The 25262-nt window shown below is 33.8% G+C and overlaps 1 protein-coding gene across 3 annotated transcripts in view; it reads right to left on the bottom strand.

Moving 5' to 3' along the window:
* The window catches only part of LOC127700850 (deoxynucleoside triphosphate triphosphohydrolase SAMHD1-like), a 148294-nt gene that overhangs the window by 36628 nt on the left and 86404 nt on the right, over positions 1-25262 (bottom strand). For all 3 annotated transcript variants that reach the window (XM_052204543.1, XM_052204545.1, XM_052204544.1), the window contains exons 6-9: positions 13241-13378; positions 12688-12726; positions 10973-11146; positions 9736-9827 (exon numbers count right to left, since the gene is read on the bottom strand). In XM_052204543.1, the coding sequence (XP_052060503.1) occupies positions 9736-9827; positions 10973-11146; positions 12688-12726; positions 13241-13378 (443 nt within the window). The remainder of the gene's footprint in view (positions 1-9735; positions 9828-10972; positions 11147-12687; positions 12727-13240; positions 13379-25262) is intronic.

Genomic DNA, 25262 nt, shown 5'->3' with positions numbered 1-25262 from the left:
ATTTAACGATTGCAAACCGATAATACAACATTTTCCCGCTATACTGATTGAAACGAGGGAAAATATTAGTATTCTCTATACTACAGACGACAGACACTCAAATGATTCCATATTCTGGCATTGACAGCACACCAACAACACCTACTTCGTATGCATTGCAGAAAATAAATAAATCAAACGCAAATTCAAATTTGCCGACAGCCCGTCGTACGTGATAAAAAAATGAAAGAAAGGGGAAATCTACAGAAATCTTCAAACATTTCTCAGTGGAATCTACTATGTAACCGTCTTTACTAGAGTCAGACTTCCATCTGCCGTGCTTCTTTAAGAATCTGTCGCTAACATCAGCGTTAGCCACCACCGTTGCCCCACCGAATCTGAATGAATGAAGACCTATGTTTCCCTCTGGAAAAATTTTATGATTCTCTTAAGAATTGACTCTCTAGCCACCGGGTAACTTAAGTTTTTTATCTTTAATTATGAGCATGTATAACGAGATCTATAACTAAGCCGAAACAAATAAAAATTCTGCTGACCAGAGTCAAGAAAAACCCGTCAACCTAGTGTACCTTATAAACATTGTGTAAGGACAAGCAGCTGAGATACCCCTAGATATCAAGACTTCAAAACTTTGTCTGTATTGGTCGTTTCAAAATCATCATTGTCAAATCCCTTATAACAAGTAAATCGGAAGAAACTTTAAACATGTCACAAAGTTCAATTAAAGTTTCAGGATTAATCGGATCTTTCTTTTCTGTCTTTTTTTTTGCTACTCTTTTAGAGGCTTCAGGAATCGATGTTACGAAAGTGTTTGTTGTAGGGTCTTTTAGTCCATTTATCTCATGTGCCCATTTAATACCGTATACTGCATTGAAAACAGGATGATAAGTTGAATTATTGTTCAATAAATGGGTTAAATACAGTGCAACATGAACTGGCTGAGCTGGCAAAGATGTATGAACTTGCAATGAATTGAAACGTTCCAATCGTTTATATGAATTAAAATATGATTTAACGGTATTGTCACTTTTAGAGTTGATCAACAGTTCACACATCTTCGGATAAAGCTCGTACATATAACTGTCAACTTCTATCCCACTGTCCTGGACGGTCTCCTACACTGTGCGGTATAATCTAAATCCTGTCAAAATAAATAACGCCATAAGTATATTGAAAACTAAAATTCTATTCTTATAGCAATTAATCTAAATTTTAAACGCCGTTGTCCAAACAACACTCCGCACTGCCGTCTTCCTCTTTCAGTTCTATTTTCCCCTTGAAAAAACTTGTTATCAACTATGAAGTTCTTCAAATTTCCAAGTCAATCCACCACAATGGGCCAAAATGGTGCCGATGTCCATTCTGGGATGACTAAAGGGCCATTGCATTTTCTCGACTAATCTTATTAATTACCTTTGAAATCACACTTGGCATTGGAAATTCCCAATTATTATGTCCGCCCAATTCTACTGTAAACGAGTCTGTCCCGGCAGTCCCGGTAGTCCCGGGGCACCAAGACTTTGAATTTAATTGATTGCACTTGGCATTGTAATCATGCGCAAACCTATCTATATCATGTGGACTCCACATATGAGTAAGGTACAGAAAAAAACTCATCTTGTACTTCCCAGTCATCACAATCTGTTACCCTACTTAAAGTATCTGCATACTGGTTTGTTTCTCGATGTATCCAAACCGAGCTCAACTTAATTGCAATATCTCTGCAAAATTCATCTACGAACAAAGCGTTCTTGTGCAAAACCATCTTCCTGCTACCAATATTAAGTATATGTGTGATATTCTTGTTGTTTGTGAACACTCTGATAACCTTACCAGTGAGAATATTGACAAAATGTATCAATATCCTTTGTACAGCCTCGATCTCTCTCTAGGTCGAACCTTCGGCCTGTTCCGCCAACTAACAAACATTTCTAAAGGTTCGTCCTCTGAACCAGTAGTAACAAAACCACCGAAACCTGTACCAGATGCATCGATGAACACATAATAATCTTGTGTTTCATAATAAGTCAACTGACGTAACCCAGATCCTATCTCGATCAAGCTTCTAGCTTTCTGTTCCCAAAAACTATATTCCTTGAATGCGTCCATACTAACTAGTACCTGGGCGTCCCAACTTGCCTTTTGTAATGTACATTGATACAAATACCTTGTTCTTAAACGTGCCTGATCTCCTAATACAGGCTGCATTGATATAATCTGTTCTACAATACTTGCAATGAATTTCACCCTGCAAACCCTAATACAGTAGTGAAATTGTGTCCTGAAAACTTCTAAATTTTTCAAAAGCTTTTCTATTCTTTTCTTGGTAATTCTTATAACCCCGTCTGCCATATCCCAATGAAAACCCAACCATTCTAAACTTTTGTCTTACAGTTTTTGCATCTTCATATTTGTGGATTGATATGTCTTGCATCTAAAACTAATCTTAGTTTTGAACCTCTATTATAAGCTACAGTTAGAGGATTAACTAAAAAGGCTTATTAGAGTAATACATCCTTTTTCTACCTGTTTTTCAATCTCGCTCTTTACAAATTCGTGATTGTCTCGTGCCGATTTGTTATTTTGTAATTCAACATGCAAAGGAATTTTATACCCGTTTGCTATATGATATCTAAATATCTATAATGAAATCCGTAGCACCTATTTTCTTCCATTCGTTCACGCTATATTTTAAATGACCTACACCTGTACCGTTATTTTTACTATAGTAGTAGTATGTGTATTGCTCATTGACTCGACATCACGTGATGTTTGTTTTGTTATCGAATTGACATTACTCATTGCATAGAGTTTAATCAATGCTTTATCTGTCTTTGGGTGTGTATTCAGTTTTACGTTATCAAGGTTACATATAGTAGTATCAATACTTATCTTATGTGTTTGCTCTGCAGCAGACTGTGGATAGTTCCTAATCCAGTGCCCAAACTCATAACAATGAAAGTATCTACCGGGTCGTACATCAGACCTGGATCCACCACTAACGTTTACCGGGATCGAATTTGCTGCTTTTGCTGGGACCTGTTGAGAGTAAGGCACGCTCTTGTTTTCTGGGCGTCTTTTTAACTTTTCCTTCTTCAGCTTGCTTTCTGCTCTATTCTGGGCTTTATACATCTCCTTCCCGTCCTCTAAATCTTCTGCCAGTGGGTTAGTCACGTATTCATCTACCACACGGCATCCCGCGTCTGATGAATCGGCAAGTTTTATCAGCTTTTGTCGATGTTTGATCAAGTCTATACCTTCAGAAATTTTTCTCTTAACACTATTGATGTTGGACTGCTTCAAGTTGTCGGTCTCGAATTCAGCGTGTGCTTCTCGAATTTGTACGAACACTTTCTAGTTGCGTTTGTGCTATTCCTCGTTCCTCCTCTTGAAATTAGTAACTGTCACTCAGTGATTCGTCCAGTCTTGCTACAGCCCTTGGATGGTGTAAACTTCCCAAAAAAACGTGTATGGTGTAATGGTGTATGACATATGGTGCAATGGTAGAAAGTATATGGTGCTATGGTGTATGGTGTAAGGGGAATGGTGTTATGGTGTAACGTGCGATCGGGAATGGTGTGAATGAATGGTGTACGACATTTAAAACTATGCAAAATATTGATAAGAACTGATTTTTAATTTAATACATTAATTTACAATATTGTGATCAAAATTCGTTTTTTAAAATAAATAAATAATTTTGTAGTCGCACGCTTTCTTTGAAATTAAATTTCATTATGGATTAATGTGTAAGGTGTATGGTGCAAAGGTGTAACGTGTATGGTGTAATGGCACAGGTTGTATGGTGTAATGGTGTATGGTGAATGGTGTAATGGTGTATGATGTTAGTGGGATGTTTACACCATCCAAGAAATGTATCTGCGTATCTGACAGAACTTTCTAGTTGTCTTGTATTATTTTCTGGAATCCCTCTAGACGTGTATCCAATAACTTGGTCATGTTGTTTAGCAACTGGTCTTGTGTAGATAGTACGGCATTTTTTACTTCTGTCTGAGTTACTTGTTGCAAATTGGCGTCCATTAGTTTACTCTGTCAAACGACGGCTAGAAAGCGAAGCTACCACACAAAATCCCCTTAAATATGACAACAAATCAGCCCCCTGATTGGACATTTCAACATCGGCCTACCGAACATTAACAATTGCATACCGATAATACAACATTTTCCCGCTATACTGATTGAAACGCGGGAAAGTCTTAATATACACTCTTGCGAAAACAATTAATATTTTGGGGCATCTTTTTTTTTTGGTTTTCATTTGTCATTTATTAATACTTTTCTCTCTATTTTCTTCATCTTTCTTTGAAATATAGGTCTTTCGTTATTGAACAATGTTATGGAAACAATGAATACATAATAATATAGTAATGTATATTTCAGAATTTTGATTATTAACAAGTACTACATGTAATTATTTCTATGTAGTTATATACTACTAATGCTAAACGAGGTTGGGATAAGGTACAGGTATTTTCTGTATCCAACTAACAAATGTTAAGATTTACAATAAAGTATGATACAATTAAAAAATAAATATAGAATTTAAGTGTCTATTTTGCCATGAAATTTTCCACTTCGAATTGTAGCAATTTAATTCGAGTTATATTACGAAACCACTAATCTCCATAACAAGTAACAGTAACAAAGAAAACAATCATACAGTTACCAAAAAAAGTCAAGGTAAAAGGCCATTAATCTCATCATGTTATGTAACTTAAATCAATTTGTGTCATAATATTTTTACATAACACTTAAAGTGTTCACATTTTTCTCAGCTCATTGTAAGAATATATACTAAGGCCGTGTTCACATTAAGCTAAACTCGGTGTGGTGTAAGTGTACTCAACACTTAAGCTAAACTCTATTACATTCCCATTGATATACAGCATTAATGTTTACATGTAGTATAAATCAGGTTTTGACTTCATGCAGTCGATAGTCAATGTTGGCCTTGTGTGGGTAAAATGTACATAAAACTAGATTTTAAGAACGTGGATCGTATTATGAATATTTAAGAAAGTTACATATATTGAATAAACATGATTATAATAATATTATTAATTAAGCTATTTACCTATGTATATGATAAAGCCTCAAGAATAGCTCGCTTAAAATCATGATTAAATTTAAATAGCCTTAGTGGATCATTTGATTTTCAGTGGGAGGGAACGAAAATGTAAGACACCGACATGGGAGAAACCATTTTTTTCATTATCTTAATAAAAAAAAATAACATTTTTTTTCACTAACATACAGGAAGATGTTTTAAACTATCTGTTGAATCTCCCCGCCCTTCGTTTTCAATGCAATTAAACGATTATTTAAACCTCCTGTAAAAAGTATAGATTTTTCTTTATTATTGAAGTCAGTAGAAATGTTAACAAGCAACCGATGTGTACTCAAATAGAGACTTCTATTTTTAGGTCGCAAAATTCCACCAGTGCCTTAACATAGAGTATATATTTCCAAGTCGATACATTATAATAATATAGAGGTTAACTGGTTATAAATAGTAATTAAACACAGGTTTTTTTTTATCCACGAGGGTATCACCAGCTGAGCAGTCAGCACTTCTGTTTTGACATGAATTATCATTGATATGGTCATAATTATAAATTAACTGTTTCTAAAACTTTTAAAATTTTCGAAATACTAAGGCTTTTCTAGCTCAGGAATAGATAACCTAAGCTGTATTTGGCCATGTTTTATAGAAGAAGGGCGAAAGATACCAGAGGGACATTCAAACTCATAAATCGATAATAAACTGACAACGCCATGGCTAAAAAGAAAAAAACCAACAGAGAAACAATGGTACACAAAAAACAACATAGAAAACTAAAGACTAATCAAAACGACCCCTCCCCCCCCCAAAAAAAAAAAAAAAACCGGGGGATGATCTCAGGTGCTCAGGAAGGGTAAGCAGATCCTGCTCCACATGTGGCACCCGTCGTGTTGCTCATGTTAGTACAAACCCGGTAAATAGTCCTAATTCGGTAGGTCACATTCGTGAAAAGTGAACGGGATTGTAGTTACGACTTTAGGAACATATCCGCTATCATCTGTGAAACGGATATTCCATAACGGTCAACCAACTCGTGATGGCGTCTGTAAAATTTACGAAGAGATGATTTCAACTTCACCATTTGGAACGCTTGGTTTAATAGCTTCCTTGTGAGCAGCAATCCTCTATTAAGGAAATCATTAGAAAATACTAACCCGGGAGTATCGTATCAATTGGGAGATATATACTCCGTATGCAGGCGCTGCTGGAATGTTGCTACACAGAAATAGAAAGTTCACAATTCGGAAGCTGAAATCATCTCTTTTGTCGTAAAGTTTTGTTTTCAACCGACCCTCATTGTCAATTTCTAGATGTAAGTCAAGATATGAGGCAGACTTTACTGTATCTGTTCTATCCTTTATCTCTAGTTCGATGGGATAGATGCGGTCAACATAGTCACCAAACAACATCTATAAAGCGGAAAAAAAAGTTAAAGGATACTGCTAATTTCTTTTTCTTTCTTCCTAAGAAGTTCATGTATGAAGTCAGCCTCATCAGAATAAAGGAACAAGTCGGCAAGAAGAGGGGTACAGTTGGTTCCCATGGGAATGCAGATAGTTTTCTGAAAAACACGTCCTCCAAACGTAACAAATATGTTGGCAATCAAGAAATCAAGCATCTTGATAATGTCAGTTTCAGAGAATTTTTTGTTTGAATCAGATTGCTCTTTTACAAAGTAGGATTTATCCCTCCCTAAGACAAGATACTTGTATCTACGTTGGCCATTCTTTTTTATGAAACAAAGCAGTACCAACTCTTTCAATTTGTCTTTAAGTTTGGAATGGGCAATACTTGTGTAAAGTGTAGAAAAATCAAATGTTTTAATACTATTGCAAGATAGGAATTTTGGGTCTTCAATGCTCTTCAACATCGTGCATAAAAACTTTCAATTCTGGTATCTATGATGAGTTTATTTACAACCGCTGGGTCGATGCCACCGCTGATGGAGTTTTCCACCAGCCCAGTAGTCAGCACTTCTGTGTTGACATGAATTGATATGGTCATAATTATAAATTAACTGACAATAAACAGCCAAACTCTACTCAATCGAAAATATTGGTCAGTACAACAGACAACACTACTCAGCCAAACTCTACTCCTTCAAAAATATTGGGCAGTACAACAGACAGCACAACTTTGAACTTTGAATATTCGAAATACTACGGCTATGCTACATCAGGAATCGATTACCTTAGCTGTATTTTGCAAAACTTTTAGGTATTTTGGGTCTTCAATGCTCTTCAACTTTGTACTTTATTTGGACTTTTGACTTGTTTTTATTCAAGCGTCACTGATGAGTCTTTTGTAGACGAAACGCGTGTCTGGCGTACAAACTTTCAATTCTGGTATCCATGATGAGTTTATTTACAACCACTGGGTCGATGCCACTGCTGATGGAGTTTTCTCCCAGGGTATCACCAGCCCAGTAGTCAGGCCTTCTGTGTTGACATGAATTGATATGGTCATAATTATATACTACAGTAACTGTACAAAATCTTGAATTTTCGAAATACTAGGGCTGTTCTACCTCATGAATAGATTACCTTACCTGTATTTGGCAAAACGTTTAGTCTTCAATGCTCTTCAACTTTGTACTTCATTCGGCCTTTTAAAATTTGATTTTGTTTTCATTCGAGTAACTGATGAGTCTTTTGTAGACGAAACGCACGTCTGGCGTTCAAAATTTCAATCCTGGTATCTATGATTAGTTTATTTATAATAAAATTATAGTCATCTTTACAAACGTTAAACGAATGCCATCATTTGATTGACCTTTTAATAGTATTTGTGTTGATTGATAACAAAAAAATTATAATAAAAATACCGAACTCCAAGGCAAATTCAAAAAGGGGACGTTCATAAAAGCTGACAAAATCAAACACTATCAATCAACGAAACAAGTAAAAAACAACTGCCATATTCCTTACTTGGTTCAAATCTTCTTTAATAGTCCGTTTATAATCAGAGAAATCATTAAAAAAAACTACGATTTCAATTCTATCAGGCAAAGTGGACCTCATATTGATTTGGCTATAATGTTTAGGTTCTTTTTGGTCAGAAAACTCTTCAACCATTTCAGTTCTTATAATCCTTGGCTTTCAAATAATCAGCTTTGAACGTTCCTGATAAAGACAAATCTAGAAAAGCGCTTAAGACGCATGATATTTATAAAGTGTTGTTTTCATTTTTGTCGAGACTGCGACTTCTGTCGCAGAAAGCTCGACATAGGAATAGTGATCCGGCGGCGGCGTTAACTAACTACTTAAAAGCTTTATATTTTAGAAGGTGGAAGACCTGGATGCTTCATACTTTGTATATAGATGCCTTATATTATGAAATTTCTGTCTGTCATATGTCCATTGTCCTTGACCTCATTTTCATGGTTCAGTTACTACTTGAAAAAAAAGTTAAAATTTTTTGTAATGTTAATTCTCTTTTATTATGAGTAATAGGATAACTATATTTAGTATGTGCGTACCTTGCAAGGTCCTCGTGCCTGTCAGAAAGTTTTCATCTGACCTCGACCTCATTTCATGGATCAGTGAACAAGAATAAGTTTTCGTGGTCAAGTCCATATCTCAGATACTATAAGCAATAAGTCTAGTATATTTGGTGTATGGAATGATTGTAAGGTGTACATGTCCAACCAGCAGGTGTCATCTGACTTTGACCTCATTTTCATGGTTCAGTGGTTAAAGTTTAGTTTATGTGTTTTGGTCTTTTTACTAATAATATATGCAATAAGTCAACTATATTTGGTGTATGGAAATATTTTACGATGTACTTGTCAGTTTGGCAGATTTTATTTGACCTTAACCTCATTTTCGCGGTACATTGCTCAGTGTTATGTTTTTATGTTTTGGTTCGGTTTTTCTTAAACTATAAGCAATAGGTCAACTATATTTGGTGTATGGAATGATTGTAAGGTGTATATGTCTGTCGGACAGGTATCATCTGACCTTGACCTCATTTTCATGGTTCATTGGTCAATGTTAAGTTTTCATGGTTCAGTTTGTTTCTTAGATACTATAGGCAATAGGTCAACTATAGTAAATATATAGATTGATTGTTAGGTGTACATGTATTTCCGGTTTGGTTTATCTGACCAAATATAAAATCAATGGTCAGTAAAGCAGGCGAGACATTTCAGCGTGTGCACTCTTGTTAGACTATGTATGGTTTTTATAATCACATTTTGGATCTATATTCTTCAATAAAACATTTCAGTTTTGGTTTAATATAAACCCTTTCCATGGGTAAATAAAGGCAACAGTAGTATACCGCTGTTCAAAAGTCATAAATCGATTAAGAGAAAACAAATCCGGGTTACGAACTAAAACCGAGGGAAACACATCAACAATAAGAGGAAAACAACGGAACAACAGAAACACTGAAGTGCAACAAAAAACAAACTCCAACATACTTAGTAACGGCCTATTTGATAACAACAGTGTCTTTAAATGAAAGTTATTTAAGTAAAAGGGTTAAATATGCAAAATCGTGATTGTTTGACATGCTTAGAAATAATATGAAACACAATTGTCGCCCATTTACTGTAAAAATATTTTGTGGGTATCTAGTATTTAGTTGAAAAGTAAAACAAAAAAATAGAGAAGGGAATACATGTATGCGTCAATGATTTTCTCACTTACATGATTTCTATTGCCTTAGTCACGTTATGGTAGTAAGCTCTTCTGAAAAGTCCAATTCTGGTGTGAAACAGTTCATACAGATTATACTCTTCCTGAAGTAAGATAGAAGGTAACAACCAAACATTTAAGAGGTATGATTAATATTGTGTTTTGTTACATTTGGTTTGTCTATATTTAATGTAGTGGTCTGATTCGACCCGAGTGTCTTTTAAAGTGTGCCCGCCACGTAAATATCAATGATATAAAAGGACAAAACAATATGATACTAGTAAACAATAATCAATGAACAGGCGCTTGACTCCGACCTTGTACATTACATGTGGCTATACCTAAACAAAATTATAACTCAAGCATTCAAATTGTACTTGAACGTCATTTGAATAACGAAAGAGTACTGTGCAATAACTACATGCTATCATTACAAAATTTAAAAAAGCTTATTAGTTTCATGAATAAACTTGTATTTCAAATGCACGGGAACCGTTTGTTCATCTATAATACTTTCACATTACTTAACCGTTAATCTTGCTTCGGCATTAGACATTTTGTTACTGTACTTTTTAGGATAGTAATTTTGTATTCTAAGACACCGTATAAAAATTGATAGAAAAGAGGTAAACACTTTGATATGCTGTTTGAAAGAAAAACAAACTAGAATTGAAGATGCATCAACATTTCGATGAATATTAACTACAAACTCGCGTAATGAAATTGTTTTACGATTTCGCATTGAAAAGGTATTAGAAAGATAGTTCAAACTCATTGTTTGAAAGTCAGAATAAAGGGCCATTATCATATTTTACGTCTTTCGGGTTATTTTGACCTGTCAATTAGTACGTAATCAAATATCTGTCGTACTTGAATGTTACGCAAACGAACGCTTTCTAGTCTCTTTCATTCAGAGTAGTTGTCGAAATTTGATATTTACATAGTTTTTATAGTCAGCTATGTTTTAAAAATGCGAGTTTCTGTTTAGAATTAAAGGTCATGTTGAGGAAGCCTGTGTGAAACAGATTTTGGAATAAAAGTATAATAGTACCAAGAACTGAAATATAATTCAAAATGATTAAATTCTGTTTTAACCTGGTTACTAGCATTGATTACCGTAATCAGCAATTTCAGTTTTGATCCTTTCTCGTGATAATCGTTTTTGTCATCTTAAGAAACTTGATATAAGAAAGTTGAATTGTATCCTATGTTTTTATTTTTACGTTAATAAAAAGAAACATAAATTTACTTTGTCTCGAACAGCAATTGTAGTTTCGTTAGAGGTATCTCTCAAGAACATCACTCTACATTGACTGATGAAACGAAGATGATCAAAGGTACTTTTCATTCCGAGTCCATGACAATCTCTAGCGAAATAGTCCATTTTATCAACATCTATCTCATTCCGCTTGTTTGCTACAATCTACAAACAATGTCAAAACAATAATACAATGTGTAATACATTGTCCACAGTAATCATCAAATTTTTAATGATTCTTACAATCTGTTATAGATTAAAATATCTAACGGAACTAACCAATCTGCAGCAAAAAGTGTGGTATGTTCAGATTTAATAGCATTTGTTTTACGCGTTCAATCTATTTGAACAACATCGAACGTTGCCTCACTTTTATTTTTATTTTTTTTTCACTTTATTTTTCTAGCTCCTGGTCTTTACCAATGCTGGGGGAATTATTGTCACCGATGTTATCATTAGTCCAGTGCTCCACTGATTTATTAATTTTCTGTTGATGTAAGAAATCATGAAGAAACTAAGGTTGCCAATTTAAAACAAAAAACGTTTTTCAGGCTGCGTGCTAACTCTAATATCTCTAGACAAAGACCTTAAATGTATTCTAGTTATAAGTTAACAGAAAATAATGAAAGAAAATGAGTTTAAGGAAAACTTTTTAGATCTGGCAGAATACAAAACGAAATTGTTGTTCCACAAGTTCAATGCAAATAAGGAACAATACAGTAAAAGGCAATGTCTGTTTTAATTTGTTTTCTGTTAATAATCACGTTCATCATTATGTTGTATTGCACTGATAAAGATTGTAGAGATTTTGTTTACAATTGACAATTGAGGTAGGCGTTTTATTTCCATTGAGGTGTGAGCGTTTGTCCAATGTTAACAATGTCGATTATACTCTGAGATGGAGAAAAGAAACTCATCAGAAAACCAGGCTTAAATTTTGTACGCCAGCCGCGCGTTTCGACTACAAAAACACATAATTGACGCTCGAATCAAATAAGTTAAATAAGCCAAATAAAGTACGAGGTTGAAGAAAATGATAATGATACTTAACCTCTTATGAACCTATCTTAAAACAAATTCACCAAGCCAAAGTTGTTCTACACACGTAGGGAACTCTCCAATTTGAATTACGCATAAACACTGCGACCAAAATATAAAAAAACAATTATTTGTTCAAATTATTTGACCTGTTCAAAATGTAAAAGTATATTTCTGGTTTTTTTCCCTCAAATTCTTACATTTAAGTAAAGCAATTTACATATTCAACTCATATCGTTGTTTGTATCACATATGACTGATCCCTTACATCCCTGTAGTATCCGCAAGACTTTGTACATGATCTATGCTCAAACACGACCAAGCAAAGGTTCTGACCTCATAAATGATAACAGGTAATGCATACAATATTTTATAAAACAACGAAGAGAATTTTATAATTATTTTTATATACGAATGCTTTTTAGAACTTCATATTTCAATTTTTTTCAGGTGTATAGTTTATTTTATCGACGTCATTTGACATTTTAAATAGTGCATTTGTACGTCCTTTTTTCATATTTTCCGAGGAGTTCATTAACACACCAGTAATGTGATGTGTCCTTTTATGAGAATTTAATTTGATATTTTGTGCTTCCACCAGTGTGTTGTTTAAATACAAAAAGGTATCAGAGTTCATGTCGTTGAGTAAAATACACTTCCAAACTTACTTCATACATATAAGATCTTGCTGTATCTTTTTCTTTATGCTGGAAAACGAAATTTGCTTTGATAATGAAGAATTGAATGATTATTTTCAGAATTTTATTGGGGTGTAAAAGCGTTGACATAAGCACATTTTGTATGTAGCATAGAAATTAAAAAAAGAAGCATTCAATTCTTATAATTACATAGTAATGCTACAATCGTGAAATTAAGAGTTATATCAAGCTTTTCGTTTATTTTTTTCTATGCATTCTTTTCACAGTCACGGTTAGTTTGTCCAGTCATAGCTGTTGTATTCTATAATATTGGAGTGTCTCGCAATAGTTGTCAGGCAATCAAAATTACGGATTCTAATGAAACATACATGTAATGTAATAATGGAAACATGAAATATTCTGATTATTGTTTTAGACAAGTATTTTGTGAGAGAAATTTATTTTTCTGCAATGTATTTAATATTTATTATCGGGGTAAACAATCATTATCATACTGTATCATACCTGATTTTTAGAAAAAAACATAACCATTTAAATACTTAAACATAGAAATTGACTTAACCTTATTTCCATCGATGAGGTCAATAATGAATTCCTCTGTCTTCATCCAATCAGCACCAAACCTGTTTTGAAGTTCTTTTTCAAGATCCTTATTTGATGTAATCATATAGTTTAGCATCCTTTTAGAAACATCTTCATGCTAAGATAGATAATACTTTCAAATTAAAACACGATTTGTTTCATTCGATCTTTATTTTTTGAGCCTTGTTACGTTTTTAGGTTTATACAATCATTTTTCAAATATCTTAGTTTGAAGAAGTTAGTAGGCGTTTTGTTTCAATAAGGATGAAAGATTCTAGATTTGAGTATTCTAAATCATATTGACATGGCATTGTCAGAGTATCAACTACTAACTAGTTTTGAATGCACCTTTGGTATTTTCCGTAAGGGAATTTCTGGAAGTGTTACGACTTATTTCTTCTATTCAAATAAGATTGGATAACTCATTCATTAGACAAATAATTATGCATTTATCAGTCAAGCAAGTATCTTTATCAAGTAGACTGAACACTTGAAACTTTAAAAAGCAACATAACTAAAACATTCAAGAGTGGCGTGGGAGATACCCGAAGGGATATTCAAACTCATTAGGGACAAACGAACTGGCAATGCCATATAAAAGAAAGAAAAAAACGACGCAAAAATAAACAACAGTCTACAAAACACAACATAGAAACTTAAACTGGAGGGATTTGTCAAGTGCTCCGGAAAGGTTAACAGATCCTGATCCATATGTGGAACCCGTCGTGTTGCTCATGAAAGTAAAAAAGCGATGATAAGTCTAATTCGGTAGGTCACATTCGAAGAAAAGAGGACGGGATTTTGGTTACGACGATTCGAACATATCTTTCGTCATGTTTTTAAAGATGATATAACAGAGGTTAAAAAAATTACCGGAACATACACTGAACATCTGAAATTGGCATAGAGCAAGTTTATCTGACTTTCAAGTGTAATTTTTGTACTAACAAATACGTTTAATTCAAATGATAGACTCAACAGAAATAAAGTGTATATTGTGGTCGATAAGGAACTGTTCAGGTCAATATGAAAATTAAGTTGAATTTAAGTTATATGTTATTCATTAAGATTTAAAAAAAGGAATGAGCAACAAGCACTCAAAATTACATGTAGTAGGTTTAAATCATACAGAAACAACCGTATTGGGAAAAGTGACTGCAATTAATAATCAGATACTCAAGTAGCTTGGGATATGTTAATAGCAACCCCATTTATTAGTTATTAGAAATATATTAACAATAAAGTTTGGATGATTAAATAAAAACAAAAAAGCATAAATGAAATAATTTTGGAAACAAAAGAAAAAAAGTGAGAATTATAAAAAGGTATTTTATAATCGAAAAGATGAGTACCACCAATACATATTTGAACAGGTTTGAAAAAAAAACATGAAAGATACCAAGATTATAATTTAGTACGCGCGACACATTCTGTCGATATGAGAATCATCAGTGGCGCTCGAATCAAAATAGTTGGAATGTTAAATCAAATACGTAGTTGGAGAGCATAACAAATAAAAAATCTCCAAAAAGTTGAAATACCAATGTTTATATCATACGAAAATAACCTATTTCGAAATGGTTATAAGTCAATATTGATGTCATTATCATTATCATTTACTATGGAGTCAATGGATTTAAGTAATATCTGTCGTACATCATTAATTTAATTAATAGTAATTTGTGAAAGGGAGTAATTTTCTTAAAATCCACCAAAGTTTGTTTGATAGAAAGTAAGTCATTTTTATAGTTACAAGTACAAATTTATATAAATATTATTGTTTTTCTGTGAATTGATACTTTTAAAACTTTGTAAATGTGGTATAACTTATATCACAATTCCTTTGGGCCATTTCTACCATACATGGTGTTTTCCTTCTGTTTAGACTATGTTTATATGTTTCCGTTTTTCAATATATAATCTCCCGTGTTCTTCACTGATTAAAATCGACTTTGTCGAAAATATAAAACATCAAAACTAACTTAATATGTGCAAAGTCTAATTTATAATAAAGTTAATGATGGTAGTTAATGACAAACAATCATGTAACCGTAGGTAATTAGGATTCATCTGATTATTTTTTTTTCAGTGAAAACAATTTGTCATTGTGTGCATTTCACAATGCTTAAAAATACCTCAGAAAAGCTGTTTACTTGGTATTTTTTTTATCAAATACATTTTTTGTTTCTGAGTCCATAATTTGGATTTTAGTGTAACTTATAAAAGTTACACCAGAAACGCACGCAGAAATCAAAAGTTAAGTTTCGGAATACCAAAAGCTTTGATACAGCAGCTTGTACACTTAAGTCAGGAGGGTAACATCTTCTTAGTACCATTGGTTCGGTATCAGTACGTTTTTTCTATACAGAACAGACGAAAGTTAGATCGGGTGATCTGACACAAGTTGGAAAAGACAAACAACACTTAAGCAAAGAAAAAAAGAAACAAAACAAGCAAAAACTACAAACAAACAACCGGGAACAACCGAAAAACAACCAACCAAACAAACAAAGACAAATCCAGAGCTACAATTACACACGAAAAGACAAACAACTGTTCATAAAAGCAGCACATACACTGATGTTGGAAACAAAGATCCCACTAAAATAGCTGAAAATTTGGAGCCGCGTGGATTATAAGAAATCAAATCTTCTAATCGAAATCTACATATTGTCTACAACATTAACTACGTTGTTCATTAATAGCAGAACTTTCAATATATAAACGTATACATTTTGGTGCATTAAATGGTTTTAAATTTATGTCTGTTTAAAAAAAATCTACAGGAAAATATTCTGACAAAAATGCTTATCCAATTACAGATTGTATTATTTTTGAACAATTTCAAGATGAGATCGATTGTCTTTTTAATATCGGTAAACTACTGTCGCCTTTATTTTTTTCTATATATTCGCATTTAATATTCATATCGAAATAGAGCCCGTTTTAAAGCGTAGAGTGATTTTAGCTATCGTATCATAAATAATTAACATTAAATTTTGGTCCGTTTGATTCTGTTAGTTTTTATAAACTTCCCCTTTTAAATTTGCCTTATAGTTCAGTATTTTTGTTAAACTTTTTTCATAAAACTATTCATTTTGAATACAGAAATGGATTATACTTTTATAAATTTGTATTTGTGGGGAAGTATTAAAATAAGATTATTTCCTCAAACTTTAATTTTCAAATTATTTCATATGTTATTGTTCACTTATATAAACCGGAAGATATAAGAGAATTGTGCGCTTTCTGTAGTCCGAATGTAAATGTTTTAAATTGAAAAAAAAAAACGTTTGTGTACAAAGGATAGAGACGAAGAGCAAATATAAACAACCCTGAAGTTGAAATATAACACAAAATCAAACGAACCAGCTTACAATCAGCCATTGCTAAACTCGGAAAGGTATTAAATGCTTACAATGGTACATTCTGTAATTAAATCTCAAGTTCAAAGCTAACAAATAAATTGATGAGATAAGCAAAATATTTTGCATTGTCTAATTGAATATTGAATACAATGTATACAACTTCATCAAACCAAGACCGATAGAAATGATCCCAAGTAAATATATTGAAAATATTCCATGGCCTCAGTGATTGTTGAACATACAATTGGAAATCAATTATTTCATAAGGGGTTACAGTTCATAGCAGCAAGCCTTTAGAATTTCTTGTCGACTCATTTTTCCCCATTGTTAACTTATGTAGACCAAACGCGCGTCTGCCATACAAAATTTTAATCCTGGTATCTATGATGAGTTTATCCACATATTTGTCAGATCTTACGAATTGAAATAAACTAGAATGATTTATTTTTGACCAGCACAATTCTTTGATATCGAGCGTTTCCAAAGATTATCATTTTAGGAACACGTAATGTGCGCACTAAAATTGCATTTTGATTTTTTAATGCGATAAGCAAATTTTAAGGCATGATTGTGGTTTATTTGTAAGACTTATTATTTTGATAAAGCAAATTTTATTTACAACTTAAACTTATAAGGTAGATCACTCAGATAATTTAATTAGATAAAAAAAAATATACAGTAACGTTTTCTACATTGTATCATAGCAAGAAAAATAGTGAGGTGACTTCTTTTTTCCATTTTATTTCGCATTCTATAAGAGCTATCTTCTCTTATTACATTGGTAGCATTGAATTACATTGATTTCCCAGTCAAATAAAAACCGATAATTTCACATATGAAATAAACGTGGTTATTTCACTCTCTGATGTCATACAACAATAGGCGTTGTCAAGACGTCGATAACGTCGGATCAAAACAAGTTGTGAATGCGTAGAAAAAAGATATAGTTCCTTACATTTTCTACATTAATTTCATTAAAAAAAAAAACCATTTGCCAATGTAATAAAAAGAATAACTAATCAAAGAATTCAAATATCGAAAAATATTCAACTCGTGACCGAACAACACTGATAATTAACTCATGCGCTACGCGCATTCGTGAATTAATGTGTTGTTCGGTCACTCGTTGAATATTTATCTCTATTTGAATTCTTCGATTAGTTATTCTATAAATATTTTGATAAGAATTCAGTCATTTTGGTTTTCATTCAATATGCATAATTATGTCAGTGGTTCATGACTGACATGATTGATAACATATTTTCTAACATTCCCTGTTGATAAATTAAGACATTACTCAATACTTAGATTCCAACTTCCTGAGTCAAACTACATTTTAGCCTAATGTGGCTATTTGTGTATGTCCCCTTTGTTCCTATCAGTCCTAAGTTACTACGTATATATGTAGCACTCTGAACCGCGATGATCACGCTGATATGCGATGGTTTAACGTTGCAGTGCGTTTTTTATCACGCCGAAGTGCGATGGTGGCATTGTGACGCTTTTGTTTTAGTAGCTACGCCAAAGTGCGATGGTGGCATTGTGACGCTTTTGTGTTGATAGCTACGCCGAAGTGCGATTGTGGTTACGCTGAAGTGCGATGGATTACATATATTATATTTTTAATATTTTTCATGTTCACATGTCGATGTAAAAGTCAATTTGTTTGTTAAAAGTAGCTTTTCGTTTTTTTAATGTAAAGTATCGAGAGTATAACCCGTTTGATTCAAAACAGTCATATTAAAAAGTAATTGCATTTTCAGTCCTCACTGTAACGGTGTAGCTTAGACAACAACGAAAAGCAGTCGTTCATACAATCGTTTAGAAATTGATGCTACATACAAAAGCTATTTACCTTTAAAACCAGTACAAATTGCAATGACTGAAACAATGTGGTTGTTGTTTGAGATGCAAATACTTCTTGGTTATTCAGACAAAATAAGCGAAAAATATATACGGCTATTGTTAAACAGAACAAGGAATAAGATAGATCACCGATGTTTTTTACTGCAACTGGAAAAAATTGAACGTTTGGTATTTATATACTAATTTATAAAAAAAAAAATGCTCTCATAATAGTTGGAAATCTGTATAAATTCTAAACTAGCCATCGCGCGTTTTATAGAACATCACACATCAGCGAAAGGACCATCGCACTTCGGCGCAGACCATCGCACTTTAGCGTGACCATTGCACTTCAGCGTCCCCATCGCTTCTCTGAGTCCGATATATATATCACTGGCTTTCATTTTTTAAAGCTTGAGCGTTCCTAATGAAGCGACATTAGTGTACATATGTCCAAAGAAATGAAAACAACTTTATCAATTTCATGCGTCCGAAGCGCTTTCCTGAATTAACCTTCATATGGAACCCCCAAAGCCGAATATGTGAAAACTAAGGTTTTATAAGAATCGAAACAGTTAAAAAGCTTTATGACAAAAAAGAACCTAAAAGAAATTGGCAAATCCATCTAATGTTAACTGTTCCTACTAGGATGGTGATCCCCTTGGGGAGAAACGTCCGCTCGCAGTGACATCGACCTAGTGGTTGTAAATAAAATCATCATTGATACTGGGATTAAAACACTGTCACATCGTATTAGTCAAATAATTCGTGATGGTGACCGTAAAACTTATGTATCATAGATTTCTGTCATTTTCCCCATGCTTTCCTCCATAGAAATGGTACCATACGCTACAAATGTATTGTTTTGGGATATACTTCTACATATTTTGTTAAAAACGAGCCCAAAAATGAACATGCTACAACGAAGAACAAGTGATCTGTATGCTGGAGTTTCTCATCGACAACATATTTGTGGAATTCGGAAAAAATAATCCAGCAGGTTGTCGGCATTCCTATGGAAACCAACTGTGCACTTCTCCTTGCCAATCTTTTCTTATTTTTATATGAGTCGGGGTTTATTCAGACATTTGTAAAACCAAGAAGATCAAAGAAGCAAGATTATTTAATTTCACATTAAGGTATATTGATGATGTGTTTTCCTTTAACAATCCAAACTTTTCTGATTGGGTCCAACTAATATATCCTCCTGAACTAGAAATTAAAGAAACCACAGATACAGCTTCTACCGCATAATTTCTAGACATTTACCTTGAATTTGACATAAGCGGTCATCTCAGAACCAGAATCTATGACAAACGAAACGATTTCAATTTTGAAATGATAAATTTTCCTCACCTAAGCAGCAATATACCAACTTTACCCGCGTATGAATTATACATTTCTCAACTCATACGATATTCATGAGCTTGTAGCTGCTAATCAGACTGTGTATAACGTCATTGGTGTCTGAGAAAAAAAAATAATGAGCCTGGGTTTGGTCAAAGAACGTCTCGTCCTTTTTCTCAAATAGTTCACCGCAAAGTACCAAGACCGAATAGACAAATATTCAGTGTCTTCTTCACAAATAATACAAGACTGTCTTAAGTTATAGATTCTAGGTGCTTAAATTGAGCATCTTTTTATTTACTTTAGTTTCCCGTTATTCGTCTTCGTGCTATATGTTTTTTTTTTTGTCATGACTTTTGACGTGACTCGGTATTTATACACCCCGCCATCGTGTTTTTTACGTTTTAACTTTGAGCATTCCTGGTGCAGGTGTGTCCTGAGGTGCGATTCGGTCACAGAGGGTTTTACAGTGTTGTTTCCATTTTGTTTACCCTTGTATTTTTTGTTGTTGGCGTCTTTGTTACATTAATTTGTTTGTTTGTTTGATTTTTTTAGTCAGTTGGGTTGCATGTCTGTGATGTATGTTTACACATATTTTGCTGCTGGATCCCAATTATTGTCACACTAACATATTATGTATGTTAAGGTTTCTCACCCAATTTTGTCAATAAAACGGAACTATAAACAACTGTCATACAAGTGGGAGGTTTAGCTAGCTATCAAATCAGGTTTTACCCACCATTTTCTTCGTAAAATGCCTGTACCAAGTCAGGAATATGGCAGTTGTTTTTCAATTGTTCCGTTGATTGATAGCGATTGATTTTGTCAGTTTTTATGAACTTCCCCTTTTTGAACTTGCCTTTGAGTTCGGTATTTTTATTATTTTTTGAAGCAGTTTTTTGTGTTAGGAGCACACTGCTGTTAAAAAGAAGAACATACACGGGCGTAATGTGTTAACTGAGGTATGTAAAAGTCGCACGATGTTGCAGATTTTATTTTACTGTTCTGAAATGGAAAGTGACACCACTTATGCTTCATTTCTAAGACCAAATGCTAATTTACATTTCCTGCTACCGTGACAAATATGTTGATGTCCTCGCAGACAAAGTCCTAAACAAAATAATTTGTTTCGTCTATTTCACATTTCATAAATTACTTGTTAAGGGAATTAATTATTACCAATTCTGTTGGAGAGCAGATATATACTCATAAGACTGTTACTAAAAAGGAAATACTTAACAATCATGGATTTTCTTGATGTGCGTTAACATCAAGAGAAAACAAGAAATTAATAATAAACCTAAGCTTATTCGGAATCAACACAAGTTTTCTGTAAATCAAACTTTACATGCATTTAAAATATGTTTTATCGAAAAGTAGTTTTTATGAAAACTGCATTTATAGAAATATGGACGTCTAAACTGTATGCATTTGTATTGATGACTAAAGTACAAGATATAAGTATACGACGTAAGATACAATAATACCGCGTCACGGTAACGTATTCTCCTGTGCGTGATTTTCAACATTCTCCAGCCCATGAAAAGTGAAAATTACAACTTAAATGATTAAAGTCTCTCTGTTAAAATTATAACTATACAATTCATTTCAAAGTCCATTATCCAAATTAAAACTGTTATCCCAGTTTATAATACGGCGTCATATGTATTTAACTTTCTTTTTTTCTGTTAAGTTTTTGCCTGTAGTCTTATTAATTCCTGATATAGTTTAAGCTGTTTGAACAGAGAATGATTCAATTTTCCAATTCTTTGTAAATCGTCGTAAATATCTAGTTATTTTTATTCCAGAGTGTCTCTTATCCACATCAAGGGTGATCTGTCAATTTCATTTACAGACAACGGACCAGTGTTCCTTTGTTTTCTCCTGCAGTTTTGAATAAATCTCACGACGTACGAAGTTACATTTAATAGTTTCTTGTAAGTGTCAAACCTTGAAATGTCTACAATTCCAGAAATATGTTCCATGTCGTTAATTGTTCTATCTGTTTTATCTTCTGTAGTGTATGTCTCTTCTATTTCCCCTAAACATGTAAGAATTTGTCTTTCGTTGATTGAACGGACTCCTTTGGGTGGTCCTGAGAGTAGTATCCTAGTTTGGAGCTTACTACTGTTGATCCCTCGCCTCGAATGGTCTCATCTTCTACCATATCCCAGTATAAGTCAACTCCAACAAGTAGTCCAATTTCAAATGATTCATTCTAGGTAACGGCGAGCGCTAATCTTAAGTTTCGCAAATACGGCAATTGTTTGCAGTTTCAATGTTAGTCTTTAATGGTGCAATTAAAATATCGACTGGTATTTCTTTGCCATTAATAGTTATCTTGATAAGGTGATTGTGTGTCTTAACTCCAATATCTCTACAAAATGCCTGGTTATAAATGGCCTTTGGGCGCCTTCGTCAAAAAGGACATTTGCGTCACTCGTTTGTCCTCTATAGCTTAGTGGTGCAATTGCGGTCTCCAACAAATCATTTGCGCGATCACGGATTAAAGATGAATATAAAACAGATGTCTCAAATTCCTCCGCGTGGTGTATTTGTACTGTACTTTCGCTAGTAGAAAAACAACGCGAATATAAATCGGCGCGAATATGTAAAACTTCGGTCTTTTCTTATATAAATACACCAAGACAATTGGAAAACCGCAAAAATAAATCGCCTCGAAGTCGACTGAAAAGGGCCGAACGCGAATTAAAGTATCCGCGAAAATATATTGGTTTACAGTAATCTATCTGTTTTAACATTTTCATGCGATTGTTGTGATCTGTATATTTAGTACATTCAGACAAAAAGTGGCGTTCATTGCAGTATGCGCAGCTTATTGGATTAGATTTCTGTGTTGAATTGGCAAGATTTACGCGCTTTTGAGTTTGTGTAGAAAGTAGCTGTAGCGCTCGGATTTTCAACTGTTTCTGTGCTTTTACCAGAGTCTAAAATTGGCCAGCTCCTTGAAAAAAGATCTCCTTTGGTCACCGAGAAACCAATCTGTTGAACCGTGTTCACGTGTCAAGTTTTTGCGTATTTCACTGGGCATTTTGTTGAGTATGACTAATAACGAGCCGTACGAGCCTTGAACTTGTCCGAGAGATTCTAATCCTCTAATGTATCTTTCAACTCTGTCGTAATAACTTCATAGGTGTGTTAGCGTATTTTTTGGTGCGGGTATGTCTAGTAGTGCCTGCATATACGATTGAATGATTGTATGCTTTTGTCCAAATTTTTCGTGTATAAGTTCAATAGCTTTGTTATAGTTTGTATGCGTAAGAGCAAATCCGGCAATGGTGTAACGCTTCTCCCTCTAATAAAGATTTTAGGTAATTGATCTTTTGAACGTCGCTTAGTGTGTTGTTGTGATTTTCTGAATCAAAAGAATCCCAAAAGGATGTTTCCATCGTATGTTGGTAAGTTCAATTTCGGAAGTTTGTGAAAGTTGCTGCAATTGACGCTTGAATTTGAACGCAAGGACGTGAAATTGAGGCCTGTATTTTGTGACTCTTCTAAAAAAAAATATATGCGGGGACAACATTTTGTATGGGTTACAGTGTTTCATTATGAGGTGAAAAACTTCTAGCGGCTGCATTTAAATTTTGCGTATTTTCGTCTCTAAGTAAAAGTTAGACTCATCTGAGTCAAGTATTTCTTGTTCTATATCCTCCTCCTGTACACCTTTTATAATGTTCTTATCCAAATCATTTAGAATATCCCCATTATTGTATCAAGAAATGTTTCCAACTCTTCCCCTTCGGGTTTTCTTCTGATTCACTCCGCTCGTAAAATCTTGTTAAAGTCCTTGAAATTGCGCTTCTGTGTCCCGCTCGAATAGATATAAGCTTCTTCTGGTCATGGTACCAATATCAAAAATTATTGACGACTAATGTACAAGATAACGTCATAAGTATACGACGTAAGATACAATAATACCGCGTTACGGTAACGTATTCTTCTGTGCGTGATTTCCAACAATGACATATACAAGATACAACACACTATCTTAAGAAAATGGAATCCTTGAACCCTATCCAACCTGAAACAATTCTTGTCTCGCTTGATGTAACCTCTCTCTATACTAACATCCCCCATGACGATTGTATTGAAGCCTGTGGGGAAGTCCGGAACTCTCGCAACACCTTACACCCACCAATTGAATGTCTAGTTCAGCCTCTGACTTAGGTATTGAAATGCAATAACTTCCTATTCAATGGCGAACACTTTCTACAGGTTAATGGAACAGCAATGGGAACACTGATGAGCCCGTCTTATGCCAATATTTTTATGGGCAAATTAGACCAGAAAAACCTCAATTCTTCTCTTTATCAACCTCTCTCTTGGTTCTGATTTATCGATGATATTGACATGAAGTGCGAAAATACTGAACAAGAACTCAATGTGTTTATTCAACATGCCAACGATGCTCATCCCTCAATAAAATTCACTTCTGAAATCTCTGACTCTAAGATCACATTTCTTGACACTGCTACGCAAGTAAAGGATGGAATCATATTTACAGATCTGTATTGCAAGACCACAGACAAACATCAATATATTCCTCCTTTCCATCCTAAACATTGCATCAAGAGCATTCCCTACAGCCAGACCATCCGAATCAAACGAAATTTCTCCACCAATGATACTACAAAAAGGCGACTATAAGAACGTCGCGGTCACCTAAAAATCGGGGCTACAGAAGTTTCTCTCGTGCTAACAACATCACCCTAGATGAACGTTTACAATATAAAGACAAAAAGGTCAACAAAAGAGTGCCGTTTGTGCTTACTTACTATCCCAAATTTGACAAGTTATCACACCTTATCCGCGAAAATTGGAAAGAATACGAAAAACATCCCCAACTATCCAAGATCTTTCCCGAGCCACCTGTACTTGCTTTCCGTAGACCCAAAAGCCGTAAAGACTTGCTAGTGAGAGCTGATTTATTCTTTCTTTTTTTTTCTTTTTTTAACAGTAACAAATTCTTTATTGAACTAGTATCTAGTTGTTAACAACTGCCCTATATAGTACAACCATTATATATAGGTTTATCCCTGTGTGTTAATCGTCAAATGAACCAGGGGATTGACTTTTATTATATTTATATTATGTATTATTCATTGTTAGAATAATTTACATTTGCATTTTACATTCATTTTGCGGATATCTGTTTTCTCCGTTTACGGTTTGTTATTTACAGTGAATTATTTATAGAGGGCACGGTAGTATTACCTGGCCCATAAGGGATAATGATAGCCTTTTTAGAATTTTCACTACTTTCTAACACTGCCAAAAATTCTACATTAACAGTTAACTGAAGTACTTTCCTTATACTATTCAGAAATAAATTTGAATATGTATCATGACCGTTTACTTTTTTTTATATCTTTAAAATCGTAAGACCACTAGTGCTTTTAGGATTTTTATCATGCAGTGAAT

The sequence above is a fragment of the Mytilus californianus genome, unplaced genomic scaffold (assembly GCF_021869535.1).
Source record: "Mytilus californianus isolate M0D057914Y unplaced genomic scaffold, xbMytCali1.0.p SCAF_5, whole genome shotgun sequence".
Classification (NCBI taxonomy): domain Eukaryota; kingdom Metazoa; phylum Mollusca; class Bivalvia; order Mytilida; family Mytilidae; genus Mytilus; species Mytilus californianus.
The sequence above is the reverse complement of the archived record's forward strand: the minus strand, read 5'-3'. Positions and strand labels throughout refer to the sequence as shown.